Genomic DNA, 25,760 nt, shown 5'->3' on the forward strand with positions numbered 1-25,760 from the left:
TCTTTGCTACTCAGCACATGCTGTCGACACCCTCGCTAACACCATCTACTGCAGCACCTGCGAAGCTTTCTGCCATCATCTTAGGAAACACTCTCTGTACCCCCGGCGTGTGAAATCGCCCACTACCGGTCCACTATCCGCGCCACTACTTAAATTTCTGCCCCCGCAGAAATCTTACCGAGCAGCTTCCTTCTGTCACCAACCCGCGACTTGGTAGCAGCAACGGCATTTACGTGCGGGGAGGTCAATACACACCTCTCCGGACACACCAGCGCCAACAACACCAGTTGGTCTACTCTTCAGCGCTCCCACCGGGGACCCCTGCGCTCACCCTCGTCTTATCAATCCAACTGTAGCCGAGACGCACACGCCAGCTTCACCATGGCAGCCACTTTCTCATACGCGCAAGCCGCAAAAGGCATTTCAACGCCGCCTAGCTTGAACAAGCCGGTACCCAACCCTGTAACACAGTCTAAAGAAGCAAGCAGCCTATCTGCATCAGATTCACATCCTTCACCGAGCAACTGGGCTGAAGATGTTGAGGCCGAGTCGCGTCCTGAGCAGCCTGCCGTCCCTCACGAGGCGCAGCCAGAACGCTCTGCTTCTAGGGCAGCCAAGGACTCACATCCCGTAGATGCCTCGGTCGTCTCCTCTCCCGATCTGGGAGCCTCATCTTCGTCAACAGTGACCAAAGATGATGACGTCGCATCGATACAGAACGCCTCCTCCGAGTCAACGACCTGGGATAACAAATCGCAGGCCTCAACCTCGGTGGACAAGTCGGTTGAGCCGGTAGAGAAGACCTCCGAAAAGGTTAAGAAGGGCAAGAACACTGTAGTCAAGCCGCTGCACGATGCGCCTGTACCAACCGTGAACCCATGGAAGTTGCGGGCCGACGAGATGAAGGCCAAGATCCAGAAAGTTGTACCCGCGCCCGTTTCCAACGGGGCTTCACAGGCATCCACCGGCGCACCCACAAAGAAGACCGAGTCAATGTCTCAAGAGAAAGGCACAGCTTCTGAGAACAAGCAAAAGGGCCGAGGAGAAGGTGCTCCAGGCCGCAAAGACGTAAAGGGCGATGTCGAGACCAGAAACGGTGCCAAGGGCAGGTTCTCCGACAAGGACGTCAAAGCAGCGCCGCCGAGCGTACTACCGCCGCCGCCAAACCGTGACCAAGAGTCATGGCCGACTCCAGACACCGCTATCGACGAGGACCGCAAAAAGGCCCAGGAAAAGGGCGAAAAGGTGGAGAATGCTCGCAAAGACAGCGCATCTACCAGTAAGCAGGAGTGGGTGAAAATCCCATACACACCATCTGTCGTGTTCAACACGCCTCTGCCCAATGCTGCAAATGCGCGGAGAGGTGGCCGACCTGGTGGACGTGGTGGAGCGCCGACTAGTGGCAGACCTACTGGTTTCGCCAGCAACGGTACTGAACAGACGGAGAAGGATGGCTCTGCACCCAATGGTGAACACATCAAGCGGGAGCGCATTGAGGCAGTTGCGCAAGATGCCTCTGCCAACGCGACTACATCGAAGAGCCAGGCTCCCGCAGTTAACGGAGATGGTGCCGTAAAGGCTACTGGCTTTGTAGCGCCTGAGTCCGAGGTGCAGCCCAGGGGATCAACCGTGACATCGCAGATGCCGGCCCAGAACGGTGCCTACCCGCGTCAGTACCCCAACAAGCCTCACAAGAACCGCCGCGGTGAGCACCATGGTGTAGGAGAGCGCAGGAGAGAGGACGCATCGTCACCCACCAAGGATAACACCTGGGACGAGCGTCGGGCTCCTGCTGGAATGCAGTCTGATGCTGCTGGAGAGGGTGAGCGTCGAGGTCCTACCTACCAGGATGGCCCCCACGGTCATTCAAAGCGCTTCGGTTCCTTCTCTAGCGGCCGCGAGCGTGGCCGTGGAGGCGGTCGAGGGGCGCGTGGAGGTTACAACAGTAACAGCCATCATTTCGCCAACGGGCACCCCTCGTCAGGCTTCCCTGTAGGGCCACGGTCCCCTACAACATTTGTACCTGAGAGCAACAGCTTCTTTCCTGCGCCTCAAGGCAAATACGGACGGAATAGTCATCGATCTCAGTCACTGACTAATGACCCATACCGGTATCAGGCGTACCAAAACGGTTACCAACTTCCTTCTCTGCAGACATCTCATGACATGTATTCCTATGGCATGGTTCAACCAATGAGTGCTGTACCACCGTTCAGCCCGTACGGCAGCGGCCTTGATCAGTACCAAGTCTTTAACACACTCGTCTCTCAGGTGTATGATTCCGTAAACCACCCTCTTGATATCTTTGCTAATAGTGCACTAGATCCTACTACTTCTCCCTCGAGAACCTACTCAAGGACGTCTATCTACGCCGGCATATGGACTCGCAGGGGTTCGTGCCACTTGAGTTTGTCGCTGGTTTCAACCGCATCAAGAACCTTACTCTTGATCTTGATACGATTAGACTCGCCTGCCAGCAGTCTGCCGAGGTTGAGTATTGCACCTCTGAGACCGGTCAAGAGCTGCTACGTCGTAAAGATGGCTGGCAACTGTGGGTGCTTGACATTACCGAGCGCGAAGCAAGTGCAAGGAACGAGGGCCCAAAGGAGCTTCATGTCCCTCAGTTTTCTCGCCCTGCCGGCTTTGACCCCTCCAACCCTCCCCAGTGGTCAACAATGTCACCTGGTTTCCCGATGAGCCCGTATGGAGGTGAAGGCGCGTATTCACAGATGAATAGCTTTCATCCTACTCCCCAAGAGGGTGGAATGGTACCACCAGAGAACGCAGTGAATGGCGCTGGTATTGAGGAAACAAAAGGCACTGCTGTCTCGAACGGGCACCCCATCGAGAACGCGACCAAGGCTGTGAGTGGAGAACCTGATTTATTTTCTGACATGCAACTCGACAGCTTGACAGTCATTGTTCGCAAGCAAGACCAGTCACAAACAGCGTTGCCTCATTCCGTTTCACGAACGTTTTCTAATGGCTCCATCGATAGTAAACATGGCGTGCCAGATGATTTGGAGAAGTCAATCACATGTCAACCGAGGGTAAACGGTGGCTCCTCTCATGGGTAAGTGGGCAGCGCTTCACGCATTCCATCATGATATATACTCGAGGGCCTCTGCAGTACTCGCTTCAGGCCAGCCCGTTCCGGAAGTGCAATGAACTTTCATGGCTGGCTGTCATCTACCCACTGTCCGCTATGTCCCTGGTATCCGTGCTGATGACCCAAGTAGTAACCCTGAAGACTGCCGCCAACGATCAACTTCTCCTCCTGTCCGCCTCTATTGGGTCAAAGATCAACACAATCCGGTCCACTCCATTCCTTCCGATTCTTCGCATGAGTCATATTATGACCTTCGGTCAAAAGCGCTCCAACAGCGTTCAACTGCCCCCTTTGGCACAACGCCTTACGACATGAATGTTCTTTACCAGTTTTGGTCGCATTTTTTGATACGAAATTTCAACAACTCAATGTACGACGAATTCCGCTATTTGGCATTCGAAGACGCCGTCCAATATGAGACGGATGCTGGCATTTTAAATTTGATCAAGTTTTACGGGGAGTCTTTGCTATCACCACAGGGCGTAATCCGACAGCGAGTGGCCGCCGACTACGCCGAGCTGATTAGAACCGAGCACGTGTATGGACCGGCTTTCTGTCAATTGCGATCGGCTTACAATGGTGGCATCGGTGCCCGAAGTCGGAAGCGCATGGATGACTTGCTCGATGCCGATACTCTGACCCTGTTGACTAGACCATGAGCGAACAATGGTGCAAAATACGATGCACGGTGGTCACGTGGGTTATGATTTTTCTGGTCATCCTTTTTCGTCTTGTTGCGTCCACTGTGCCGTCCCCCTTGTGTGTTTTGGGGAGTTCATACATCAACAAAAAGTTCATTTTCTGGCGTTCTCATGGTCGACGATGGACCCTTCGTTTACGATAGACTCTTTTGCGCACATTCCCGGTATTTCCTTAATGTTCCCACGAAATAACATGCACAATACGAAATACCCTCCAAAGGATCTGGCTTTTCCTATTCTCCTGGATCTAGTGGCTCTGCGTAGGGTTCTATAGCATTGGAGCCGGCGTCTTGTGTGGTGGTTTTTGCATTTTCAGTCAGCTCAACATGTGCGTGTCGACGGCGAATCTCTTCTCCGGGCATCGTGGTATGTATGTTATTTTTCCTTCACAAGTAGATATGGTATTCTGGTACCCATATCTACAAGAAAGCAACGGTTTCAACGTGGAAGGCTTGTACACTCAGACCTTGATTTTGTAAAAGTACAAAAAAAAAAGAACAGCTTGCGTTTCTCATCAAATCCTTTTCGTGTCTACATGTAGTGATGCACAGATAGTCTGACAGCAAGACGGCATTAGTGGTGCCGATGGAAGATTGTTGAAAAAGGGCTGCTGGTACCATGGCACACGTTGACCCGATGAACCACCCAAAAGCACTGCTAAGTAATAACACGTGATTACAGCGTTGTTCTCCCGACTCCCTCCTTGAAACACAGGGCGGTCGGTGGGTGAGTTGGTATGTGACTTCTGCAACCTCATGTACTGCCCGGTGACCCCACCTCTTAGTAGCTTCATTGTTGGTAGGCCTTGTACGATCGTACGGGTGAATAACAACAACAAGGTTCTTCTGGTGACTGGTATTGGTATTCGTATTGATTGTCTACGAACATAGCTGCTACGAAGGTACACCTAAGCTCTGCGCAAGGTGGGCCGAAGTCGGGCCGAAGTGTCAAGCAGCCGACGTCTCTACCGATACTCACGATCCGACATTCATGGCTATATGCTTATTAACGTGTTCATACACTACGAATTCATCTAGTGAAGTCAAAGATCTTCTTCATTCTATAAACCTTGATCAACTTTTTGTATTACTCTAAGGAGTTAGGCTTGTTGACGGTCATGGATGCCGAAGTCTAAGAGGACTCGTCAACTGATGGGCGTGCTACAGACAGCCTGGACTCTCTTATGGCAGCGTCGTCTACCGTCAAATTTCCCACCCATGAGCCTTGCGAAGTTCGACAGGTCTTCTTTTCTTCGTATCTTGAGAGAAACATATTCCAGGTTGCTCAGACTCCAGATATTGCAGAGCTTCGTCTAGGGGCTGCAGCTGCCTACCAAGGTTGCGACTTACTACTCGATGCGGTCACAACCCATATTCATCAATGTCTTCATGAGGAACAAATTGCTTCCGTCAGCTATTGGAGGCAGAACTGGGAACCAAGGGGTTACCAAATACTATTGAGACTTCGGGACCTTGTGGACAAAGCCGAGAAATCGAACCAGCTCGGACCTAATAGCATACTGTAACATTGGAGCTGGAAGTTTTTCACTTAATACTAGTCGGGCGGGGCACTTTATTGCTTATATGGCTCCAACAAGGCATGTATGCAAAGACAAAAGAGATGTTTTAGTCCAAAACCGTTGGCTAGTATGACTATGGAGAGTGGAGCATCATCGCATCGCTGTTAACTGTTATCAAGTTCTGATCAATACAGGAAAAGAAAACGACACGACAGTTGCGCCTTCCTATGATCTGAAATTAGCATGTTTGGTTAAGAATGTTTCTCTACCATCAGAGGACACATCGTCGAATCAAGCGCTTCACACCCTGCAGGGGTGAATCAAGAATTGCGTAGAGAACCATGGAGTCTGTGGTGCATCTTCACCAAGCCAGTTGGCAAAAAGGATCCCTGACATTGGCGATACATACGTATATCTCTGAGAGAACGTGGGATCCCCGGCCAAGTATGCGTGTCTCAGTCATTGTTGGGATAAGACAGGCCCTTCACTTCCCCTAGACAAGGCGTCTTATCGTCTGCTCCAAATTTGGATACCCATCAGTCAGCTACACAAGACTTTTTGTGATGCCGTCACTCTGTGCGCCAGGCTCAGTCTGATATACATCTGGATTGATGCGTTGTGTAAGCTACAACTTGGGATATAATTGCGAGGTAGCCACATGCTAATTTATTCAGGCAACAGACAAGACGACAAAGACGATTGGAAAGAAGCTACTACAACAATGACACGAATATATGAGCAAATATCGCAGCTTTATGATATGATGTCAGCAACGGTGGATTTATTGCACCCAACCGTAGTTGATACAAGTAGACTCCGCAACAATCAATTCAATCCGGTCACTCTCCTAGACCCACTTACCTATCTAGGTAGGGCTTAAACTCCTATAGGTAACTACTAGGCTTAAAGCGGTAATCAATCAATCCAATCTGAACCTTCTAGGACCCACTTAATTGATTGTTGCGGACTGTGGATACAAGGCTTGCCGTCTATGTCTCCACGGCCTTTACATTCGCGAATAGCCGCCCAGATTTCACAGCCTCTACCCTGAATCTGGGCACTTCCCAATCTTAATTAGAACCTGGGTGTTCCAGGAGCGACTTCTCTTGCAGCGAATAGTTCATTTCGGAAAATACCAAGTAAGTTGTCTGTTCGGTTGATCATCGAACCTATCACCTCATCCTCTAATACTCAACCAGTCCCACTCTATTCCATATTCATGTTCATGAGATAGTTTTATAGTTTTAAATAACCTCTATATACTCAAGGAAAATTTGCTAAATGCTTATGCTTATTGGACTATTATTATTATTATTATTATTCCATTAGAGTCCTTTTTCAGTCAGAGACTATGTAGGACTTTGGCCGAAGGCCGTTCTATCTTGGTTTTTCTAATTTACATGGTTTTCTGGTATGGTTCGCTAATATGGTTTTTGGCTTTTCTACAAAAGATAGCTTGTATCTGTTTGTTGCCAGGTGCTAAAGAGCAGTTTGATAAGTAGAAAGAGATGTAGCAGCGGGCTCTTGTGGCAAAGGAGAGGGTTGTGGTTTTAGTTTTATACAGTGTCTCTCTATAGGTCTTCTGGTGGCTGTCCTAGGTACCATTTTCTTGTTCCTATTCTGGTGCTAGTGATAAAAGCTAGGGTTGCTTCTATACCTATACTAGTGTGGAGTAGTAGTGGTAGTGTAACTGGGCGATGTTTGATTGTTTGTAGGAGCGTTTTTCGATGGTCTTTGTATAGATGACAGTACAGTAGTAGGTGTTCTAGCGTTTAGATGTTTTGGCAGGTGCAGCGATTAGAGTCTCGTTTCTTAAATCTCTTTAGGTAGGAGTTGAAGTATCCGTGTCCTAGCTTAAGAGAGTAGAAAGCGCTAGAGGTTACTCTTTTCGTGTTCTGTGGCATTTGGATGGTTTTGCTGATTTTAAGAGGGTATTTAGCTGAGTAGGTAGCTTTGTTTAGAGCGGTTGCTCTTGCTTTGTATTTCTTATACTCCTGGCGTTGTTCTGTTTGTTGTATCCTTTTAATTGTCGTGCCTAGGTAGGCAATGCTCTTTGTTGTTGATCTGGGGTCCTCTTTAGTTGCTTCTTTTGCTAGGTAGTCTGCTCTTTCGTTTCCAACTATATCTGTGTGTCTAGGTGCCCAGAGTAGGTGGATGTTTGCTTGTTTTCGTCGGATCGTATTTGCCGCTTTTAGACATCGGAGTTGCCAATGCTGTCCTGGGTTATCTGATAGGTTTTTAAGCCTGTAGATTGCTGCTTAGTTATCTGCGTAGACCTTAAATTCCTGGTCGGTTGTAGCGTTCTTTGCTGCGTATTCGAATGCTCGTGTGATCCCTTCTAGTTCGCCGTTGTAGACTAGCTGGTATTGTCCGATATTCAGACTCCGCAACAATCAATCGGATCGGCATGATTGATTCCTATCTAGGTTAAAGGCTGCCTAATGAAGTAATTCTTTAACCTATATAGGAATCAATCATGTCAATCGATTGATTGTTGCGGAGTCTGCCGATATTAACTGTTTCTGAGTAGATCTCTTGCTGAGTTGAGTTGTAGACTGCTATCCCAACTCCTATTTCTTTTCCTTCTTGTGTTTGCGAGGCGTCTGAGTATATTGTCGTGTAATTGTCTAGCCTTGTTTTAATGTAGGCTTGGTGCGCATTTGCCTCCTCTTCTTTGGATTTTTGAGAGACTATTACGGTATAGTTTAGAGTATCCCATGGCCTAAACCGGTATAGGATAGTCTGCTCTGTGTCTCTTTTGTTGTTTTTAGGAATTGCGTTAGTAATAGTTTGTAGCTGTCTGTGCTAGTTTAGTTTCTTTGAGCGTTAGAGATTAGTTAATTGGATCCGAGTTATTGCCTTTGCAATTAGATGGGTGTTGGCTAGCAGGTTTGCTCTGCTTGCGTAGTTCCGGATAGTTAAGTTAAGCCTAATTGCTAGTGGTAGTAGGCTCGCTTCGAGGCTTGTAGGGACTGTTGGTGCTGTTCTAAACACTCCTAGAGTTTTTCGACAAGCTAGGTTGTGTAGTGACTGTAGTTTCTTTGTAGCGTAGGGTTAGTTTTGCTAGTATATTTGTGCTCCGTAGTCTGACACGCTAGTTACACATGCTAAGTATAGTTGTCTAATAGCGTGTGTTGATAGGCCGAGTTCAATGTTCGCTAGTCTTCCTAGCCTGTAGAAAGCTTGTCTGGCTTAGCTTACACGTATAGACACATGTGATTTGAATGATAGTCGGTTGTCTAGATAGATACCTAGCCACTTGACAGTGTCTTTGTGTTCTATCCGGTCGTTGTTTGGGAGTATGAGGGCTCTTTCTATCCTCTCCTTCTTAGCGGTGAAGTGGATTAGCTCTGTTTTGGATGTGTCGAAGATAATGTCTAGCTGCTCTCCCTTGGCAAAGAGTGTAGCTATCTCTTTTTGCAGTGTTCTGCTTATTGGACTAGTTATATTAGCATTGTCGGTATCTTTCCGATTCTGGTAGTGGTGCGGCATCACGATACATCCTTGCTAACAAGGATTTATATGAAGCTGATGTCTTTGCTGTCAATGAGAATTCTGTCAGACACTGCCAAAATCAAGTAACTATATACTCTAAACTAAAGCTGACACATGAGAGTGACTAATTACTGGGAAACTCGAATTTTCTTGTACAGATGTGCTGGTACGTATGCATTCACGAAAGATAACAAGATGTTGATTGGTTGCTAAATACTAAGAATGAGCCTAAGTTCTTTATGCATTGATATTAGGTAAGACTGTTGTATCGCATACATTCGTTGGGCAGTGAACGATATGCTGCACAGCTTTAAGGTGCTTTGATAGGGATTGGGAAATAATCTATCTTGGTTGTTATTTGCTGTCAAATCCGGGGCATATTTTTAGGCTTACTATACCCCGCTTTTAGTATTAGCGAGGGTGGCGAGCTATTGGTAACGTTCTGTCATGTTCCTTCGTCTTCGTTATCCACCATCACGTGACGACAACAGTTTGCTACTCAGTCCCTACACCGCTCAACCCATCGCCTAACCCAACACCAGCGCGACTTTTACCAGCGCAAATTCTGACCGAAGGCAAATAATAAGACCTCACATCAAGGTGCTTCAACTCCACATCGAACGTGGGATCTCAAGACCAGCCAAATGGTGTTGCATGTAGAGTGAGTGCATACCCATAAAGCTCAACGCTTCGCCAACTAACCATACTAGGCATACAGATCTGGGACTTGATCAGTTGCTGATTAAGCTGCACCGCAACGAAGAAGTCTCGCCATCTTTAGTGAAGAGTATTGCTGCACACGCTTCCACTCTTGCTGAGAACATATGTACAAACTACACGACCCTCCATACAATTCTCACATGTCACGAATCAACAATTAGAAGAAGATGGTCAAAGAAGTCAATTTTGCTTACAGCATGGCCGAACGTGCCTGAGTTCCACCGGCCGGATTATCGTGCATTCGCAAGCACCTTTGCGACATCTGACAACGCAGACGAGTTGGAAGATACTCCAGTCGCAGAACGTATCCTTCCTCCGGACGAGAACACATGGCCATTCATCAACCTGGAAGACCTCTCAAAGCCTAAGTGTTTGCTGACATTCCTCAACTCCCGTGACCGAAACCCTCCCTACTTGTTCGCATTGACGGAAGAGTATTTCAGTCCTCTGGCAACACTTCCACCATGTGGTCCTAAGCCAGAACTGAAGAAGCATGTGTTACTGTTTTCCAAAAAACCCCGATCCTGCACTATATGGAAAGTTAAATGCTGCCATCAGAGTTATTGAGGAGTATTCCGTCACCGAAGACGGGTATGAGTACTGTCCCCGTCCTGGACTTCAGTTTCTGTATATACAATAAAAGATTTACAGCTTCTTGGTGGCATGCAGCCAGCATATCCTGCATGGCATGTCAGAGGAAGTGCTCCTTTGTGGACATGTTCAAGAGCAGCCACCGGCTTCCGATCTCGAAATGCACAGGGATTTTGGACAAACGGACTTTTCAGACTTACTCATGGCTGCGCCTTACAGAAACCGAAGATCGTTAGATTTTTCGAGGCTTCGCGATTACTTCAGCGCCTTGTACACCAGCGCAAAAGACCATATCCTGGCTCTACGAGAGGATCCATCTTACTTTGCAGAGGTGTTTGAGGAACTCGCCTACCATAGCCCTAAGTTGGTTCTGAATGCCTAAAGTCTGGTTGATTCAGCTCTGGACACGGTAGAATTTCTAATGGTGAAAGCCAGAGAGATAGTCATCGAAGCCTACACCATGTTCGCCGCATGGAAGGAACTCTATGAAATCCTCGACCGACTTGTAGAGGCTTTTCAAGGAAACTCGCACGATCGTTTCTCATGTCTGATGGGGGAGTTTGACTGCCGGACGAGGAATGTTTCCGTGCTATTGTCAAAAATGATTCACGGATATCATGCAACTGCGCCCAACATAAGAAAATTCTACGTTCGCGAGGATGACTCCACTGCTAGCCCCAAGCTCAAGTTCATGCGTGGTAGTATTGGCACCTCTGAAGAGATTCAGCTCATAGTGGCGTTCCAGCAACTCTACCACACTCTAGAAAACCCTCTTCCTGACCAAGTTTTGCATCATATCCTCGATAACATGGCAACAATCTTGAGAAACAGCAAGCCTGCCAGAGACCTGATGTCTCCCAGGGTTTCAGAGCTATTCACGCAGCTGACAATCGTCGGAGAATGTCTCATGCATTGCTCTCTATGGCGAGAAACACCAAAAGGATATGCTGTTGACCACGATATGCCACATTCGCACGATGAGAAATTTCTCAAATGGCTCTATCATCCCGACTGTTGTCAACTTCCGGTGCAGTCTATCAATCCCTTCCGCGGGAAGCTAGCATATCCCGTCCACAAAGTCCGCAACAGTCATAACGTCAAGACTATGCGTACTGTAGAGGCGAACCTAGACAAATTCTGGGAGTGCGTTGATAGATTCTATCAGAGGACAACGGGAATATCACAGCATAGAGTCATCAAACAATGCATCTCAGAAAGTGGTCGCATGCAGCGCACGCCGTCTTGGGAAGAGCCCTGGACCACAAAGCCGAAACCACAAGAGATACAAAAATATGTCTACCGACCGTTCTCAAGGATCTACCACGATGCAAGTTCTTAGGTCACAGGCACATTCAACAAATTGGCTATCCAAGAGAAGGTCAAGAACAAGACCAAAGGCAATGCTGCTGCTCCTAAAGTGGTAGAGCCCGCTGCTGACAGCAATGCCCCAGCGCATGAGACGAGCGCACCCCCGCAGACATTCAAGCTCGACAGGCGCACCTACAAGACAATGAGGGCATTGTTCCACGTTTCCTGTTCCGACACCGAGGACTTCCCCAAGGCAATAAAATGGGATGAGTTCAAGCGAGCAATGGTTAGGCTAGGTTTCGCTACGGAGAAACTGCAAGGATCCGCTTAGCAGTTCACACCTGGCGATGGTGTCAATATTGAACGTGGTATACATTTTCACGAGCCGCACCCTGACAGCGATATCCCGTACGTTATGGTGAGGCGATTTGGAAGGAAGCTGGAGCGTGTGTATGGGTGGAATGCCGATACGTTTAGGTTAGTTTGAGGATTGCGGTGTCAGTATTGGGAGAGTGAAGAGATGATTGTGGAGACTATGACGGTCTGGATTGCACTTTGTAAGATACAAATTCTGGAGAGGTGTCTAGAACACAGAAGGAATCAGTACATGCCGAGATCATATACATGGGGACCATTGGACAAGAGAGCAATCTAATTCTGACTTGCACAATACATTGTTAAACATTCCCAGTGAGGCATGTACATTATTACACCACTTGTATGCATGCGTTTATAGAAAGGACCGACCTTCTGCCATCTCCTTCGCTGCCAATGTCATACCCTCAAGCCACAGCGCCTCAACGTCCTGCTTCAACAACTGCCGACTCGTATTATCATCAAGCAGTCTCAAGCCACGCGCATCCCGACAAGGCCGATATAGGACTTTGCTCAACTCTAAAACATGAATCGCAGCTAAGAGAAAAAGCCTGGTCGAATACTCCTGTGCCAGCGTCCCAAAAGGATCTTCACAGCCCAGGATGCAGATTAGCTCTAGTAGTTCTCTAGCCCCGTAAACGGGCAGATGCTGCTCAGATCGATGGATACCCAGAATGATGAGGAAGAGATGTAGTTTGAGCCAGTGTTTTCCAGTTGATTGACCTTCCCTGTGCAGTCCATGTAGCATCCAAGCAGCGTTTCGTATGTTGAGCCAATGCAGATTATCGTTTCCGGCGTCAAGTTGATAGCGCATTATGGCTTGCCACGTTGCCAAGGAAAGCGTAAACCCCTTCTGACAACAGCGCGCAACGCACGAGAGCGTGTTGAAGAGGCTTGTAATAGGGCAGGTTGTCCAGGTCGCTTGAGGACCGATGGAAGAGATGCGACTGATATACCTCATTAAAGCGTTGTATTCCGGGCCAGGAAACTCCTCAAATGCCAACATGATGATGCGGACAGCGGTGGCTACCTGGTCGCCAGGAGGCGGATTCATGATGCCTGACCAGAGTCTACTGAGAAATCCCCCCTGCGTCGAGTCGCGTACGTTAAAAGTTTGGCTGTAATACTGGATAAATCGGGTAGGAGAAACCGGGGCGTCGGGAGCAAAGATCGGGGGCGAGGTACCGGTACTCGGACTCACTTGTCGCGCTCGACCTCGTCGGTCGGGAATGTTGGACGCATTGAACAGCACGCCACGACACAGTGGACATGTGCCTGTCAAATTCCTCTGTCGCAGCCATTCTTCGAGACAGTTCTTACCGAACTGATGCCCACACGCTATGATCTGGATGGCGACGTGCTCGGCGGTAAACGTGTCGTGACATATTGCGCAACTGACTATCTCGATGCCTGTCTCAATGAACTTTTTGGCTGACGATGGGATGGCTTTCTGCGAATCCATGGTGGCCAAAAGTTGTATTAGCTTCTAAAATCCAAGCATGGTTCGTGGGTGTTTGCGGCAGCCGCTGCTGGTAGCAACGAATTCGTAGTTGGGTGGCTGCCTAACAGGGTTGACTACTATGGCGCTATACCAGTAGCGTTTAGGCTCAAAATTGGGCTTAAGACATCTAAGACAGCACCATAAACTACGCTGAACAGATGTGTTGAAATATCTTAAGACTGGTATAGTGCGCTACTACATGGTAGTCTGTCAATATAGCCCATAGCCCCATAGTGTATCTTTCTTAATCGCCTGGACAGCAGAATCTTTGATATGCAGTGTCTGTGAGGCTGTCGAAGGCTACGAGAATCTCTGGAGAGATCACAAACATCACGCGCCAAGTTTTCCCTTAGCTGTACTGGCGAGCCTGAGCAGATGAACCTACACTCTGTGCATTCAGTTCTGCTATCGCGTGTATTTATCGCCCATTAGCATGTTGGCAAGCCTATGAATTCTTAGGCTACGCCTGATTCAGCATGTGGATTGAGATGGAGTTCCTCATCTTTGATGAAGCCTAGCTGGATGGCCTGTTACGTTCCGTCCTTGCCCTTTCTTCTCTTTTTCTCCATCCGCATCTTACTCCCCCTCATCATCTTCCTCTTGTTTCTTGTTTTCTTTTTTGCCCTTCTTCTTGTTGTCACCTCCTTCGTCCTTCTCTTTCTCCTCCTCTTCCCCCTGTTCTTGTTCCTCTTCCCCGTCCTCAACTTGCTCTAACATAAAATTGCTCCATTTACTTGTACTTTCGAGATTCTCCGAAGCCTTTGTCGCCGAGCTACCAGACTGTCGTCTGGTTTGGCTTACGCGGACCATTTGGGTGAGAACCGCAAATTCGATCTTGAGCTTAAAGCTATGCACCAGTGATTTGAAGGTGTTCAAGATCATGTAGAGTTCCAGAAACTCCATTACGAGCAGTGCAGTGTCCATTACCAACAGAAAAATGTTCATTGCAATGAGTTGCCACATCCACTTCCGATCCTGTGCGTTGAAGTTCACACGCATCGCGTTGCGGGTCTCCCAGATATAAACACAGGATATGAAGACTTCTTCGAAGCTGGAGAGAGTCATTTGTGTCTTTGCCATGGCTGCGTAGGTCCGAGTGTATGTGCCCGGTTGGTCCGTATACTCGCGTAGGTTGAGCATACTGGTAGGGACACAGAGAACAACAGCCAACACGATAATCATCCACAAAATCGAGCGTACGAGTTTCCGATTCGATGAGATAAGGTGCAAACGAGAATACAGGACCAAGGACTGTCCGGGGACCATCAAGACTAGCCCAACAGTCATGAGTATGTTGTCGACGTGGGTGTCGTGTGCAACATTGTTTTGCTTCATATATGCCCCTAGGGAGCCAGTTAGTGACATGATATCAGATACATGGACGTGTACCTGCCTGTGGCGTATGTAACAGTACTAAGTACATCGACAATCAAACTCCAAAAGTAAAGACCAGAGTATCTCTTGAATGTGAAAAATACGAGAAAGAGTAATTCGATCGAGTTGTACCAGGTCATAGCCGTGAAAGCAGCCGTTGCCCGTGGAAGACCACCACCAACAGCTTCCAAATCGCTACTGGCGCTGGTGATGTTTGCCATCTTGTTTGAGCCGATGGAGTCCAAAGGTTGAGTGCGGGTATAGGTGCTGGAACCACAGCATTATACCAGGGAAACACCATCTGACTGAATTCGTAATAAAATGAACGGCATGCTATGCGGCAAGCCATTGACACGGTAGGGGCACATGTGGGTCGGGAGCTCAAAGTCGAGCCCGGGCTGGTACCAAGGAATTCTCATGGCTTTCTAATTCCCTGACATAGGCGTTGAGCTAGTACATATTTGACAAGAAGGTGAGTAGCCACACGGCATCGGTCTCAGCATATTGAATTCTGAGAGTGTCGCAGAGTGGAGGCTGACACATCCACGTGGCGGCTGCGACAAAATCAAGTGAGCTTGTGTCGCACTTTAATTTTTTACAAGAACCCATGTAATTGGCACATCGGGGAGTATTCTGTTAGTGGCATCACCGATGAATTATTTTGCGGATTCAACTTTTGACTCGGTGGTGGTGTGTCTGAAACGATGAGGGGGTGTGGAGACGATACATGCAGCCTTATCGAGGGTACAAAGCTCGCGAAATCTTAGTAGACAACTAAATTTACAGCCATTCGTCGTACGGCGTTGTGGGCTGATGCGTGGTGAAGTGATCAAAGCGACGACAGAGCGTTGTGCCGGCCTGGGCAGGAGGATAGCTGCTGACTCAGATATTACGTAAGGTAGGAGTCAACGACCAACATCTCATTCTTTAATTTGCACATTTCGATTGTCCAAAACTCATGTCAAAATCAACCCAATGACAGGCAGTAGCTGAGACGGGTATTCACAGATTGGTACAGTTGAGTTTGGGGTGACGGAATATGTCGTTTGATATCTTCTCGATGCTTGGAACTGGCTTTGTTCATTCTAACTTCTTCTTCTGCAGCTCCCCAGTACTCTGGGCTTATATCTTGCAATCCTATGCAATCTCAAAATCTATGTGAAGTTAGTATGATCACATAAGTCGGGAGGAGAAGAGAGTAGGGATATTTTCTTGTAAAGCGCATCACTTAAAGCCGCTTTAAGGCAAGAGTCAAAAAATCTCGGAAGAGCCCTTGTCAAAATGATGTAATCAATTTTTCTTCAGTTCAATACGCCAAGGATAGGTACCGTGGTACCGTCAAGGAGATTAAAACTCCGGGCGCACACCAAGAAATCCATCAAGCCGCTTTGACTGCCAGCCATATTACCATTGCGGAACAAACACAATAAAATGGATATTCACGGGAAGCCTTTGGTCAATGTAGAACGTTATACTGTTTTCTACACTTAGAAAAATGTTGATTTCTATGCTCGTCGCAAATACAAGCAGCTTGCTTCCACCCGTTTTTATGCAACTACTACTGGGTCTATTTTAGCCCGAAATAATCTAAAAATGAGCATGCAGGCTATTCTTTTTCCCTAAAGAAACTATGTTAAGGTAGAACTTTGGTTGAAGTCTAGGACTTGATACCAGGCTGCCGTGTGTTGAGTACTGTGGAGCTCTGGACACATTGAGATGCGTAGATAGACGAAAGAGCTGTAAATGCAGCAGTGGTTAGTACACTCATAGGACCCCATCCTTCGACTAGCATCAACTTTCGGATCAAGTCCATTGAGAAGATGCGTGTTCAGAGCGCAGATGTTGCGCTTCAACAAGAGCGCCTTGTTGAGCCATCTGCTCTGCTTCCGCACCATCGCACTCTTCCGATTGGAACGATCCCAAATCGGAGGCTGTCGAGGAGGCTGTCGAAAAAGTGGCTGAGGAGACTTTCGGGGTGTTCAAAAATCTCCTGAGAAGGCAACTGAAGGAACAGCCCAGGAGCCTTCAGAACACGTCCCAGACCAGTTACATAGTAGTGAGGATGTTCAGACAACCACGATCGCAGAGACCTCCATCGACTCTGCCCCAGAAGATGCCATGGCTATGGCCGATGTAGCAGCCACCGAGGAAGACGTTCTCGTCTCGGAAGCCCCTGTCACTGCTGACCATCAAACACAGGCGACAGGCAGTACTGCTATCGCCATTTTTCTTCTCGAGGCCAGATGGAGGATGTGCCGTAAGGATGACGAGGTCAGCATCTTCAGCGAGAGCGATTCCCTGAATGGTGAAGCAATAGACGAGGTTGCGCCTAGCAGTGGAGCTTATTCCCGCCTCCCAATTACGGGAAATCTGTCGGCTTTAAATTTCAATGCCATTGTTGTCGACCATGGCATGTCGGACATTGTTCAAATCGACATAGCCAACTCCAAAACTGCAGGCTCCTAGACTTCGAGCGCACAGCAGCAGCGATCATCAGATTCTGCCTCAAACACAACCCTTGATGATGAAGACGTGGAGATGTTGGATAGATCCCAGGCTTCCAGAGCACAGAAGTCATCATCATGTCCTGTCCCAAAGACGACCCTTGATGATGCACACGTGACGATGGTGAATAGAGAGGATGATGGCACAGCGAATGTCGACCTTTCATCTTCAATATCCGCTCATCGGCCTGACCAGGCTTCGCTAGGTGCCAAATCGCCTACACTGGCGACAAAGAATCCCACGCATGCGACTGGAGACAAAGATACGATTGAATCAGACGTCATGCTTGATCTCCTCCTCCAGGCTAGGCGCCAGGTAACCAGACGTCCAACCTAGTTCCTGCCTTTTTCGTCGGCATGATGGAATTTACCTTTGAGAACTCATCAGGCTGTAACGGGCTGAGCCCGAGGTCACATGACTAGGCTGCCAGCCTAGTCGCTTCCTTCCTTCTATCACTCCTTCCCCCAGCAGACCGTGGGCCGTGCACCAACCCAAACAAAGCGGGATGGCCGCCCACTTTTCTCTTCTTCTCTTCATCTCGACTGTAAATAGCATCTGGATTAGGTAGCTGGAATACAGTACCTACAGACCGTTCACACAGGCGTTGAAGTAATTAAGAGACACTTCACAAGTCGAGTAGATTTTGGGCGCTCCGATCCTCATTCTAACGCTGCAAAGGCTATAGCCAAGATGAAGGAGCTCATCAACGATGGCAAGCTATACTCCCCGATACTACTGATGTGGATATGTAAGGAGGCACTAGTAGCCCAAGACCAGGACATGCAGCCCTTTCATGACCCAGTCACGCTCTACGTCGATTTCTCCAGGAGCAGGGGCCCTCTTATCCGTCTCTTTGATAGGTTTTGCGAGGCCAATTTTGAGCTCGCGAAGGAGGCCAACCCGGATGGTTGCTTGGCCTGGGATCAGATTAAGACCCTCTCCCAAAAGGAAGAGCTCTCTTGCTTTGGTTTTAAGAAGATGAGCAGCAACTCAAAGGATTTCAGGCGAGCCATCCTTGGGAAGAATATCAACAACGACTCAGAAGATTATGTACGAGCGATCACTGGGAAGATGAGGTTCTGGTACGAAGTGAAATTGCGAGCGAAGTTACTGAGCAAGTAACTGCTGGTGAAATCGTCCACCAGATTCCCGTCCCACAAGCATCCATTGCGCCCAGTCCTCGTGCGCCCAAGCATAGCTTCCTTGAGCACGACTGGGACCGCGCCGGAATATCGTCCGCCAAGCGTAGACGCTATAACGAGAACAAGCCTAATAAAGGCATACACTTGATCAGCTTTGACGGTCCCGATTCCTTACTTCAGTAGAAGTCCAACTATCCGGGTACCTTCCTCGGCAAAGAACGCACACTCGCCGAGTCACCCAAGACATGTGCAAGTCCGGATAAGATATTTGGGGCTGAGTAACTACATCCGATACAAAATTTTAAAACACGCAATCACGTATAAATCTCTTCTCAGAGCCAACGGAGGGCGGTATCGTAGAGTGTGTGAGAAACTGGGTGTATTTACAGAATGGCTACGATGGTATTTGCTTTCGGGAAAAACTTCAAAAAGAGAAAGAAAACACCACACGCACACAGAAAGCTCTTCTCAGGTGCACAGAGAGTGAAGCGCGGAGCGTGTGAGATACCAGAAGTATTTACTCAGGGGACTGGAAAGGATGGTGCAACTGAGATACTAAGATTCAAGGAGCTGAGAATGTGAGGGGTCAAACTGGCGACTGCAAGAGGACTGTAGGACTTAAAATAACCGGTGCGTCTGTTGAGGGATTTGTACGAGGATACTATGTGGTAGTTAGAATTTTTGGAACTATATGTGACATACAGCGTTGAGATGGGTTACTTTTGTTGTTAGTTTGTTATTGGGGAGATAAGACAGTATACAATGAAAGTTTCTTTTTAAAGCAAGACTGTCCGTAGCGCTGTGACACATGTTGTGAATCTGGCAGGTCTACATGATGTAGTTTATAGCACGCCGTGACTGTTGACACGGCAAAGGTGTCGAATACTAGCAGTCGTTGCAACGAACAAAGTGTATAGTATTTGATTAGTAGTGAGCAAGAGCTGGATGGAGAGATCTCCATATGTACGGTTGCGAGCTAAGCGGGAAGCTTGGTCTAACTAACGTGTCCGTGCGCGTGATGCGCGGGGAACACCATATCCACTACTTCAAAAATGAAGCTATTAAGCCACGTATATAAGCTGTTATTATACGAATTTATAGAGGGGGAGTAATTAGATGCTTGCGATCAACTTGTACTATCTATATTTTGATGGGAGGTTGACGTTGCGGCCACGTGATGTGAGCTTTGATGGAGGAGCTGGAGGCTCTTCTTGAACTTGAGCACCAGCGCGAGCAGCCTCAACGCGTTTTTGACGCTTGTTGTTCGATGAGGTAGCTGCTGAAGCTCTCCTCTTTCCCTTTTGGGGTAGTTGTATAGCTTTAGCAGCGTCTCTCTCCTCCTTCTGGCGCGCGCGTTCAGCTGCTTTCTCAGCTCGCTCAAGCTCCCTCATCTCCTTGAGTCTCTGCCTCTCCACACGCCTCTCCTCGAGCTCATCTTGACGCTGCAGTCGAGCCTCCTCGCGCTGCTTCTTGGACCGTGCTTTTTGGAGTTTCTCCTCCGTCTCATCTCGCTCCCGTACTGCTTCTCTAGCTCGAGCCTCACGCAGCTTGCGAGGAGACCAGAAGACAGAGCCACCGTGATACTCCTGGCGCTGTTGAAGGTCAAGAGCTTTGCCCTTCTTCCTGTGCTTCTTTTTATGTTGAAGAGCCTCCTTTAAGCCCTCGTTCTCATGCTTTAAAAGCTCATACTGCACAGAGAGATGGTGAACGCTTGAGCGCAGCTTTCTTGCCTCATACTGATGGCTATCATTAACAGCAGCTCGTACTAGCCGATCGAGCTTTCTCCAGTCATGATCAGAGAGCCCTGACGATGAGCTTCTCTCAGCTTCTGGCGTGCTAGCAAATCTACGAAGGATAACGTTGGCATCCATCGGCCAGATCCCAGTGGCTTCGAAGGCCTTCAATATGAGGCTCTCTGTGAAGGAGGATATCCAGGCGCTCCAGAAGAGCGGGAAGAAGTCCCCTTTCTTGATTGGAATAAGGCCTTGAGCCTTATGGAGATGGTTAGTGAGCTCGTTAGAGTAGGCTTGAGAGAGTGGCTTGAACAGCACTACATCTAGCGGCTGGAGCGTATGGGTCGAATGGGGAGGAAGGATCATGAGGAGGATCCTATGGCGATCGCAGTACTTAATAAACTCCATCGTGAGGTGAGATCTATGGCCATCAAGGATGAGCAATCTCCATCTACCTGATCGTTGCTTTGTAGAGCGATCAAACACCTGCTCCAGCCAAGCTAGGCCTACGTTATCATTTGACCAGCCTGTTGGAGATGATGAGACAAAGACCTCATGTTCTCCTGCCTTGATATCTTCTACCCAACTCGATCGTATAGCTCCATTTTTAGCTGCGTAGATAAGGGCTGGAGGCAGCGAGCTCCCATCAGCGCAGCAGCAGGCCAGGACTGTCAGAAACTCGCGTGATCCATCCTGGAGAGATGCTCGAACCTCCTTCTTCTCCCATTGACGCCTGCTGAATATCCTCTTACTTCTGCCTATCAAGCCAATTAAGAAGCCCTTCTCATCCATATTGTATATATCTCGAGCCTCTAGGTGATATTCGGTGATCTTTCGATGCAGCAGCTCGAAGTAGAGTCTATACTTTGACTCAGAATCAGCCAGGTGGCGCGTACGATCCATGGCGCTGGTCCACTTTGAGATGAGATGGATCTCGTGTCGGTTGATGAAGCGAGTAACCCAGCTCTCGCTGAGCTGCTGATGGGCTACTTCTGATGAGAAATTCCTGATCATCTCTCGTGTAGGAGGAATGCCTCGCTTTGTGAGCTTTTCGATATATCTCACAAGCTCTAGCTCTTGTTGTGGGTTGAGTTTCTGCTGGTTGAAGTTCTTGTCTCTTTCTGAGCTTGTCTGGCCCTGGTGCCTTCGGGTCAACGTAGATCTCACAACACCATGCTTAGCAGCAATTTTAGTATACGAGAACTGTTCTCCTGGCTCTAGATTTTCAATATCTTCAATCGCAGCTTGAATTGGGTCCATATTGGTGGAGTTAACGTGTGTTGAAGGTGAAGGGGTTTGACGTGTTTTGGTGTTCCCCGCGCATCACGCGAATCCGCGCATCACGCGCACGGACACGTTAGTGGTCCAAGCTTCCGGCCCGGAAAAACTCGCCGGGCTGGCTGTACGCGCATGTCCCGACAGTGACCTCATCCTAGAATCGATACCGTATGCAAAACATCATTGTGCCATCATCCTTCTCGGCTTCTATCTTCTATAAGTCAGTCACTTCAAACATATTATGCCATGAACTAAGAATGTCTTTGAATATTTTCTGCGCCTGACGCTTCCTACTAACATGATATACTACCCGAACACCACGTATGCTATGCAACCAATTCTAACACTCAGTTTTCAATGCGAATGAGAACTTCTTCGTTGCTCTCTTCAGCCTTCCGCATGCCCCGTCGGACCCTGAGACGTGTAATCCATCGTTACAAACGCACGGTCTACCTCCTTGAGGCCTTCTAGACAGTATTGTAGTGTTTCGGCAATATCATGGCACCTTCTCAACGGCGTTCCTTCATTCATCAAGACGTCTATTTCGACACAAACGCCATCGCCAGCATGGTAGCACTTTAGACTTTTGAAGCCTTCAACGAGTGGGGCAAATCTATAGGCCATGAACATCATCTTGCGCTCGACACGCGCGTCTGCTGCTTCGCCAGTAAGACGAGCTACGTTTTCAAAGCAGGTGCAGGCCCAGTCATAAATGATGAAAAGGGAGAGGCCTGCTGCACCGAGGGGATCCAGCCACCATACGTCCAAGTGGGCGCCTATGAGAGGAAAGAGAAGGGATAGAGTGTTGAAGTACACGTCTGATATTGTTAGACTACATTTCAGATCACGTAAAGATGTACTTACCAGTTTTGCAGTCTTGGGCTAAGGCTTGCACTTGGGTTGTCTTTACGCGAGCGCATCCAATCCAAATTGTTCCCTTTACGACGATGGTGGCTACCATGGCGAAGATAGCTGCAGGTGGAAGCATGGCCACATCGTGTTCGCCGCTTGGGAGGAGCTTCTTAATAGACTCTTGCAAGATCTGGAGGAAGGAAATGACCATGACAATGGAGAAGACTAGAATACCAATAGGTTCCAGACGTCGGCGACCGATGGGAAATTTCTTCTTGAGGCTCTCGATACGCCAGCCAACCAGTCTGTTGGTGATCCAGATGATGATGGTACAAAGCAAATCTAGGGCTGAGTCGACAAGAGATGCAATCAAAGAGAGAGAGTTGGACCAGATTGCTGCTACACCCTTGGCTCCTAGCAGAAGAATGTTCACAATCACGTTGATCTACATTTGGTCAGCTTTTGTTCACAATTCATCTCGATCGATACTGACATTGATCGCCCACTTTACGCTCCTGGCGGATTTTCTCCGCTTCTCCCGCTCCTCTTCCGGAAGAAATGGTTCTAAATCCTCTCCGCTGCTGCCCAGCGGCCCTCTGTCTTCAGCTACACCGTCGTGGTCGGGGTCACGCGGGTTCATGCTGTCAACAATATCATCTGCAAGCGACGAAACCACCATGTCGACTTCGGCCCAGTCGTCCAGACGCTGGTTCTGCTCTTCGTAGAAGGCACGGACCTTTTTATTCTTTATACTCTTCAACTTTATGAGGCGTTAGTCATGCTACTTTCAAATTGTGATTCCTGGACGTACGCTCTCTTCGCTTTTCCGGTATACCTCAAGCGCATCGTGGTCCACATTGTCGATCAACTTTTGTTTCATCTCATTTGCGCGGTTGTCCCTGACCGTTGCTTCGATCGCATCGCGAAACCGCTGCTTTGGTTTGAGGGGGTTGATCGCCCCATAACCGTGTTCCAAATCGACACGCTGGTACTTGTCGAACTGCTCATTGTTCTTGTTGCCGTTGTGGTGACCACTAAGGATGTTGCGCCGGCCAACCATACTGCTTATATCAGAAGCTCTCCGAGCTCTCCAGGGGACGATGAAAGAAGATGGGAATAGAGAAAGTAGATATGTGAAGACTTCAAAGTCAAAGGGATTAGGTACACAGAATAGAAGACGCGACGCGACACAAACCAAGGCAGACAAGTCTAGAGGTGTAAATGCTTAAATGCGTAATAGCGTCAAAGAGCGCATCATAAACTGGACTCACTAAACTCTATACGGCTGTGTCCCTGCATAAGATGCCAATTCTTGATGAGGCTTGCACCAGCTTGCGTGGTGTGTCTTGAAGGGAGGTATGACATCATAGCATCCGGCTTGTCTAGCGTCGCGTGGAAAGAGGGCGCGATCCGACGGCTGGCACAAGCATCAGCCACTTGGCAGGCACCCGTCACACCGATACATGTTGCTCCACGAAGACGTGCAGTCTTTTTCAACTTCATAACCGCATCGATGAGTATACGGAGGCGCGAAGGGCTGTGTTGCCTTGGGGTGCTGACGTCACATCTAAAACCGGATGGTCTCTTCAACACCAACGCCGTTGAAACACCGCCTAGGACATTCCGACCATCGGCACGTGAGCGCCGTGCCGCTTAACCGAAGGTAATGGAACCCGGCATCCGGTACACTTGCCAATCTAGTGTCAAGCCACCGTTGATATTCGATCGATGCTTCCACTGGTATAGCACCTAGGGAGCGAGAAATGAGTGACACTCCACTTTTTTGCTCTCTCTTCCTCCCTCTCTACGACCACAACAACGTAGTAGAATTATTATAAAAGCTTATAAGAGAGGTAAAATAAAGACTAAAGAAAGAGACTGTAAGATGAAAAAATTATTATTAATGTTGCAGTGATAGAACAGAGCTGCAAAGTTTCGGAGATAACGGAGGTGTCAACTTTTTCTCGCTCCCCAGGTGATAGTGAATCAAGATCCTGTTCTTTGCGGGTTTGCTTCTCCATATCTTGGCGATAGCTCCGATTCCTCAACGTTGCACGACGCATCAGACGTCGTTATGAGCCAGACTCCTCCTCCATGGTTTCTTAATGACTATACCGTGGCGTGCTCTTTCAGTTCTTCTCGCTCAAAGATGGATTCCACTCGGCTTGGGACATCGGATGGTCCGCCGGGCCTTCAGCCGCCTTAATAAGCACGCCCCGCATCAGGCCCGACAACTTCTCCTAGTCATCGGGCGAGGCCCGCCAAATGAACACGAAAGCTTCACGTCTCGCGATACATATGCTGTCAACATACCGTCGTGATTCTGTATCCCGAACGCCTACCACCATCGACCATGGCACCATCTACAGCAAGCGTTGGCCGCCCCAATAACAATGCGGTTCTGGCCGTAATGGCGGTCTTATCCGTTATTGGACTGTACTGTATGCGCATTGGTTGCGTTGTGCACGACTACCCGATCGACATTCTAGATGTTGCAAAGACGGCCATTCTGCCAAATGGCGTGAAAATGAGGAAAGACTACTTCGGAATCAAACCTGTCGACGAAAGCCTGAGCTTTCTGGTGACTGCATTTCTTTACGGTCCTACGAAATGGAACGAGGCCTTCTATTGGCAGCAAGTACACTTCCTCGGTCAGATAACAGTTATAATCGCAGTCATGAATGTCGAGGCGTGTCGGGAACGAAACCAGAGTAGTTGGCTGAAATAGTAAGCTAAGGACTGTGCAGACTAGATAGTCGGGAGCTGACAGAACTATAGTACTGCCATATGGACGTTTGTGTATCAAAATCTCGGCGGGGCTATCTTAGTTCCCATTTGGTGGCTGCTTCTCCATCGCATGTCAGGACCCAAATCGTATTTTAGGAGCGGACGCGCTGTTCCACTGCAATACGCACGTATTATCCTTCCAGGCACCATCATATTCTACGTGCTACCCACCATTGTCATGTTTCTCCCATACGACAATTTATCCGTCCACGAAACAACCATCGCCTTTTGGCAATTTTCGCCCATTCTTGTCAACGTACCTCTCTGGCTTACACCGCTTTTCAGCTCATCTTCCACCCAAAAGAACAAAAACGCAGACATTCTTCACCTCAGGATTCTCTACGTCTTTCTCTTCACTCTCTCCGTGGCAGTGCACTGGTACACCATTGTCGGCATCTCGACATCTGAAAATCCAGACGTAACCGGCGCCCGTGTCTTTGTTCCCAGCACCTATACCTGGAGGAAGTCAATGGACTGGGGCTTACTCTTCATTTTTCAGTGTGACTGGGTTATTGTGGGAACATCTTGCTTGATTGCGTCTTGGGTGGCCCTGTCGGATATGCAGAGATTGAAGAAGGGAGCAGCATCAGTTGAGAATGTACTGGAGGGCTTCATCGCAGTTATGACGATTGCAATTGGTGGAGGGCCAGGAGCGGCACTAGCTGCAGTTTGGTTCTGGAGGGAGGGCAAGATGGCGGAGGTTGAGGGGGGCACGGCTGTCAAGAAGGGGCAGTAAAGCGGAAAATGATGAAGAAGATGTTTGGAAAGCC

General features: G+C 48.5%; 10 protein-coding genes across 10 annotated transcripts; 5 read left to right on the top strand and 5 right to left on the bottom strand.

Annotated features, from left to right (window-relative positions):
• Positions 1–381: 381 nt before the first annotated feature.
• On the top strand, positions 382–3,768 carry PtrM4_009130 (LHP1, La protein, small RNA-binding pol III transcript stabilizing protein; the record flags this gene model as incomplete). The annotated part of the gene is made up of 3 exons (XM_066102918.1): positions 382–2,273; positions 2,324–3,073; positions 3,240–3,768. The coding sequence occupies 3 exons, from the start codon at positions 382–384 to the stop codon at positions 3,766–3,768; spliced, it is 3,171 nt and encodes a 1,056-aa protein (XP_065965120.1).
• A 3,333-nt stretch (positions 3,769–7,101) lies between these two features.
• Positions 7,102–8,821, bottom strand: PtrM4_009140 (uncharacterized protein; the record flags this gene model as incomplete). Its single annotated transcript, XM_066102919.1, has 2 exons — positions 7,102–7,583; positions 8,581–8,821. The coding sequence occupies 2 exons, from the start codon at positions 8,819–8,821 to the stop codon at positions 7,102–7,104; spliced, it is 723 nt and encodes a 240-aa protein (XP_065965121.1).
• Positions 8,822–10,595: 1,774 nt separating this feature from the next.
• Positions 10,596–11,774, top strand: PtrM4_009150 (uncharacterized protein; the record flags this gene model as incomplete). Its single annotated transcript, XM_066102920.1, has 2 exons — positions 10,596–11,429; positions 11,475–11,774. The coding sequence occupies 2 exons, from the start codon at positions 10,596–10,598 to the stop codon at positions 11,772–11,774; spliced, it is 1,134 nt and encodes a 377-aa protein (XP_065965122.1).
• Positions 11,775–12,173: 399 nt separating this feature from the next.
• On the bottom strand, positions 12,174–13,280 carry PtrM4_009160 (putative ring finger domain protein; the record flags this gene model as incomplete). The annotated part of the gene is made up of 1 exon (XM_001930889.1): positions 12,174–13,280. One exon carries the CDS (start codon positions 13,278–13,280, stop codon positions 12,174–12,176), a length of 1,107 nt encoding a protein of 368 aa, XP_001930924.1.
• A 769-nt stretch (positions 13,281–14,049) lies between these two features.
• On the bottom strand, positions 14,050–14,914 carry PtrM4_009170 (uncharacterized protein; the record flags this gene model as incomplete). The annotated part of the gene is made up of 3 exons (XM_066102921.1): positions 14,050–14,091; positions 14,121–14,662; positions 14,734–14,914. 3 exons carry the CDS (start codon positions 14,912–14,914, stop codon positions 14,050–14,052), a joined length of 765 nt encoding a protein of 254 aa, XP_065965123.1.
• Positions 14,915–16,811: 1,897 nt separating this feature from the next.
• PtrM4_009180 (uncharacterized protein) lies at positions 16,812–17,159 on the top strand (the record flags this gene model as incomplete). Its single annotated transcript, XM_001930891.2, has 1 exon — positions 16,812–17,159. The coding sequence occupies one exon, from the start codon at positions 16,812–16,814 to the stop codon at positions 17,157–17,159; it is 348 nt and encodes a 115-aa protein (XP_001930926.2).
• A 729-nt stretch (positions 17,160–17,888) lies between these two features.
• On the top strand, positions 17,889–18,320 carry PtrM4_009190 (uncharacterized protein; the record flags this gene model as incomplete). Its single annotated transcript, XM_066102922.1, has 1 exon — positions 17,889–18,320. One exon carries the CDS (start codon positions 17,889–17,891, stop codon positions 18,318–18,320), a length of 432 nt encoding a protein of 143 aa, XP_065965124.1.
• Positions 18,321–19,476: 1,156 nt separating this feature from the next.
• PtrM4_009200 (uncharacterized protein) lies at positions 19,477–21,333 on the bottom strand (the record flags this gene model as incomplete). Its single annotated transcript, XM_066102923.1, has 1 exon — positions 19,477–21,333. The coding sequence occupies one exon, from the start codon at positions 21,331–21,333 to the stop codon at positions 19,477–19,479; it is 1,857 nt and encodes a 618-aa protein (XP_065965125.1).
• Positions 21,334–21,738: 405 nt separating this feature from the next.
• On the bottom strand, positions 21,739–23,263 carry PtrM4_009210 (MMT1, Co-Zn-Cd cation transporter; the record flags this gene model as incomplete). The annotated part of the gene is made up of 5 exons (XM_066102924.1): positions 21,739–21,743; positions 21,798–22,169; positions 22,216–22,648; positions 22,697–22,963; positions 23,015–23,263. 5 exons carry the CDS (start codon positions 23,261–23,263, stop codon positions 21,739–21,741), a joined length of 1,326 nt encoding a protein of 441 aa, XP_065965126.1.
• A 1,293-nt stretch (positions 23,264–24,556) lies between these two features.
• On the top strand, positions 24,557–25,726 carry PtrM4_009220 (uncharacterized protein; the record flags this gene model as incomplete). Its single annotated transcript, XM_001930893.2, has 2 exons — positions 24,557–24,930; positions 24,982–25,726. 2 exons carry the CDS (start codon positions 24,557–24,559, stop codon positions 25,724–25,726), a joined length of 1,119 nt encoding a protein of 372 aa, XP_001930928.1.
• Between the last annotated feature and the right edge of the window lie 34 nt (positions 25,727–25,760).

Source organism: Pyrenophora tritici-repentis, chromosome 1 (assembly GCF_003171515.1).
Source record: "Pyrenophora tritici-repentis strain M4 chromosome 1, whole genome shotgun sequence".
Classification (NCBI taxonomy): domain Eukaryota; kingdom Fungi; phylum Ascomycota; class Dothideomycetes; order Pleosporales; family Pleosporaceae; genus Pyrenophora; species Pyrenophora tritici-repentis.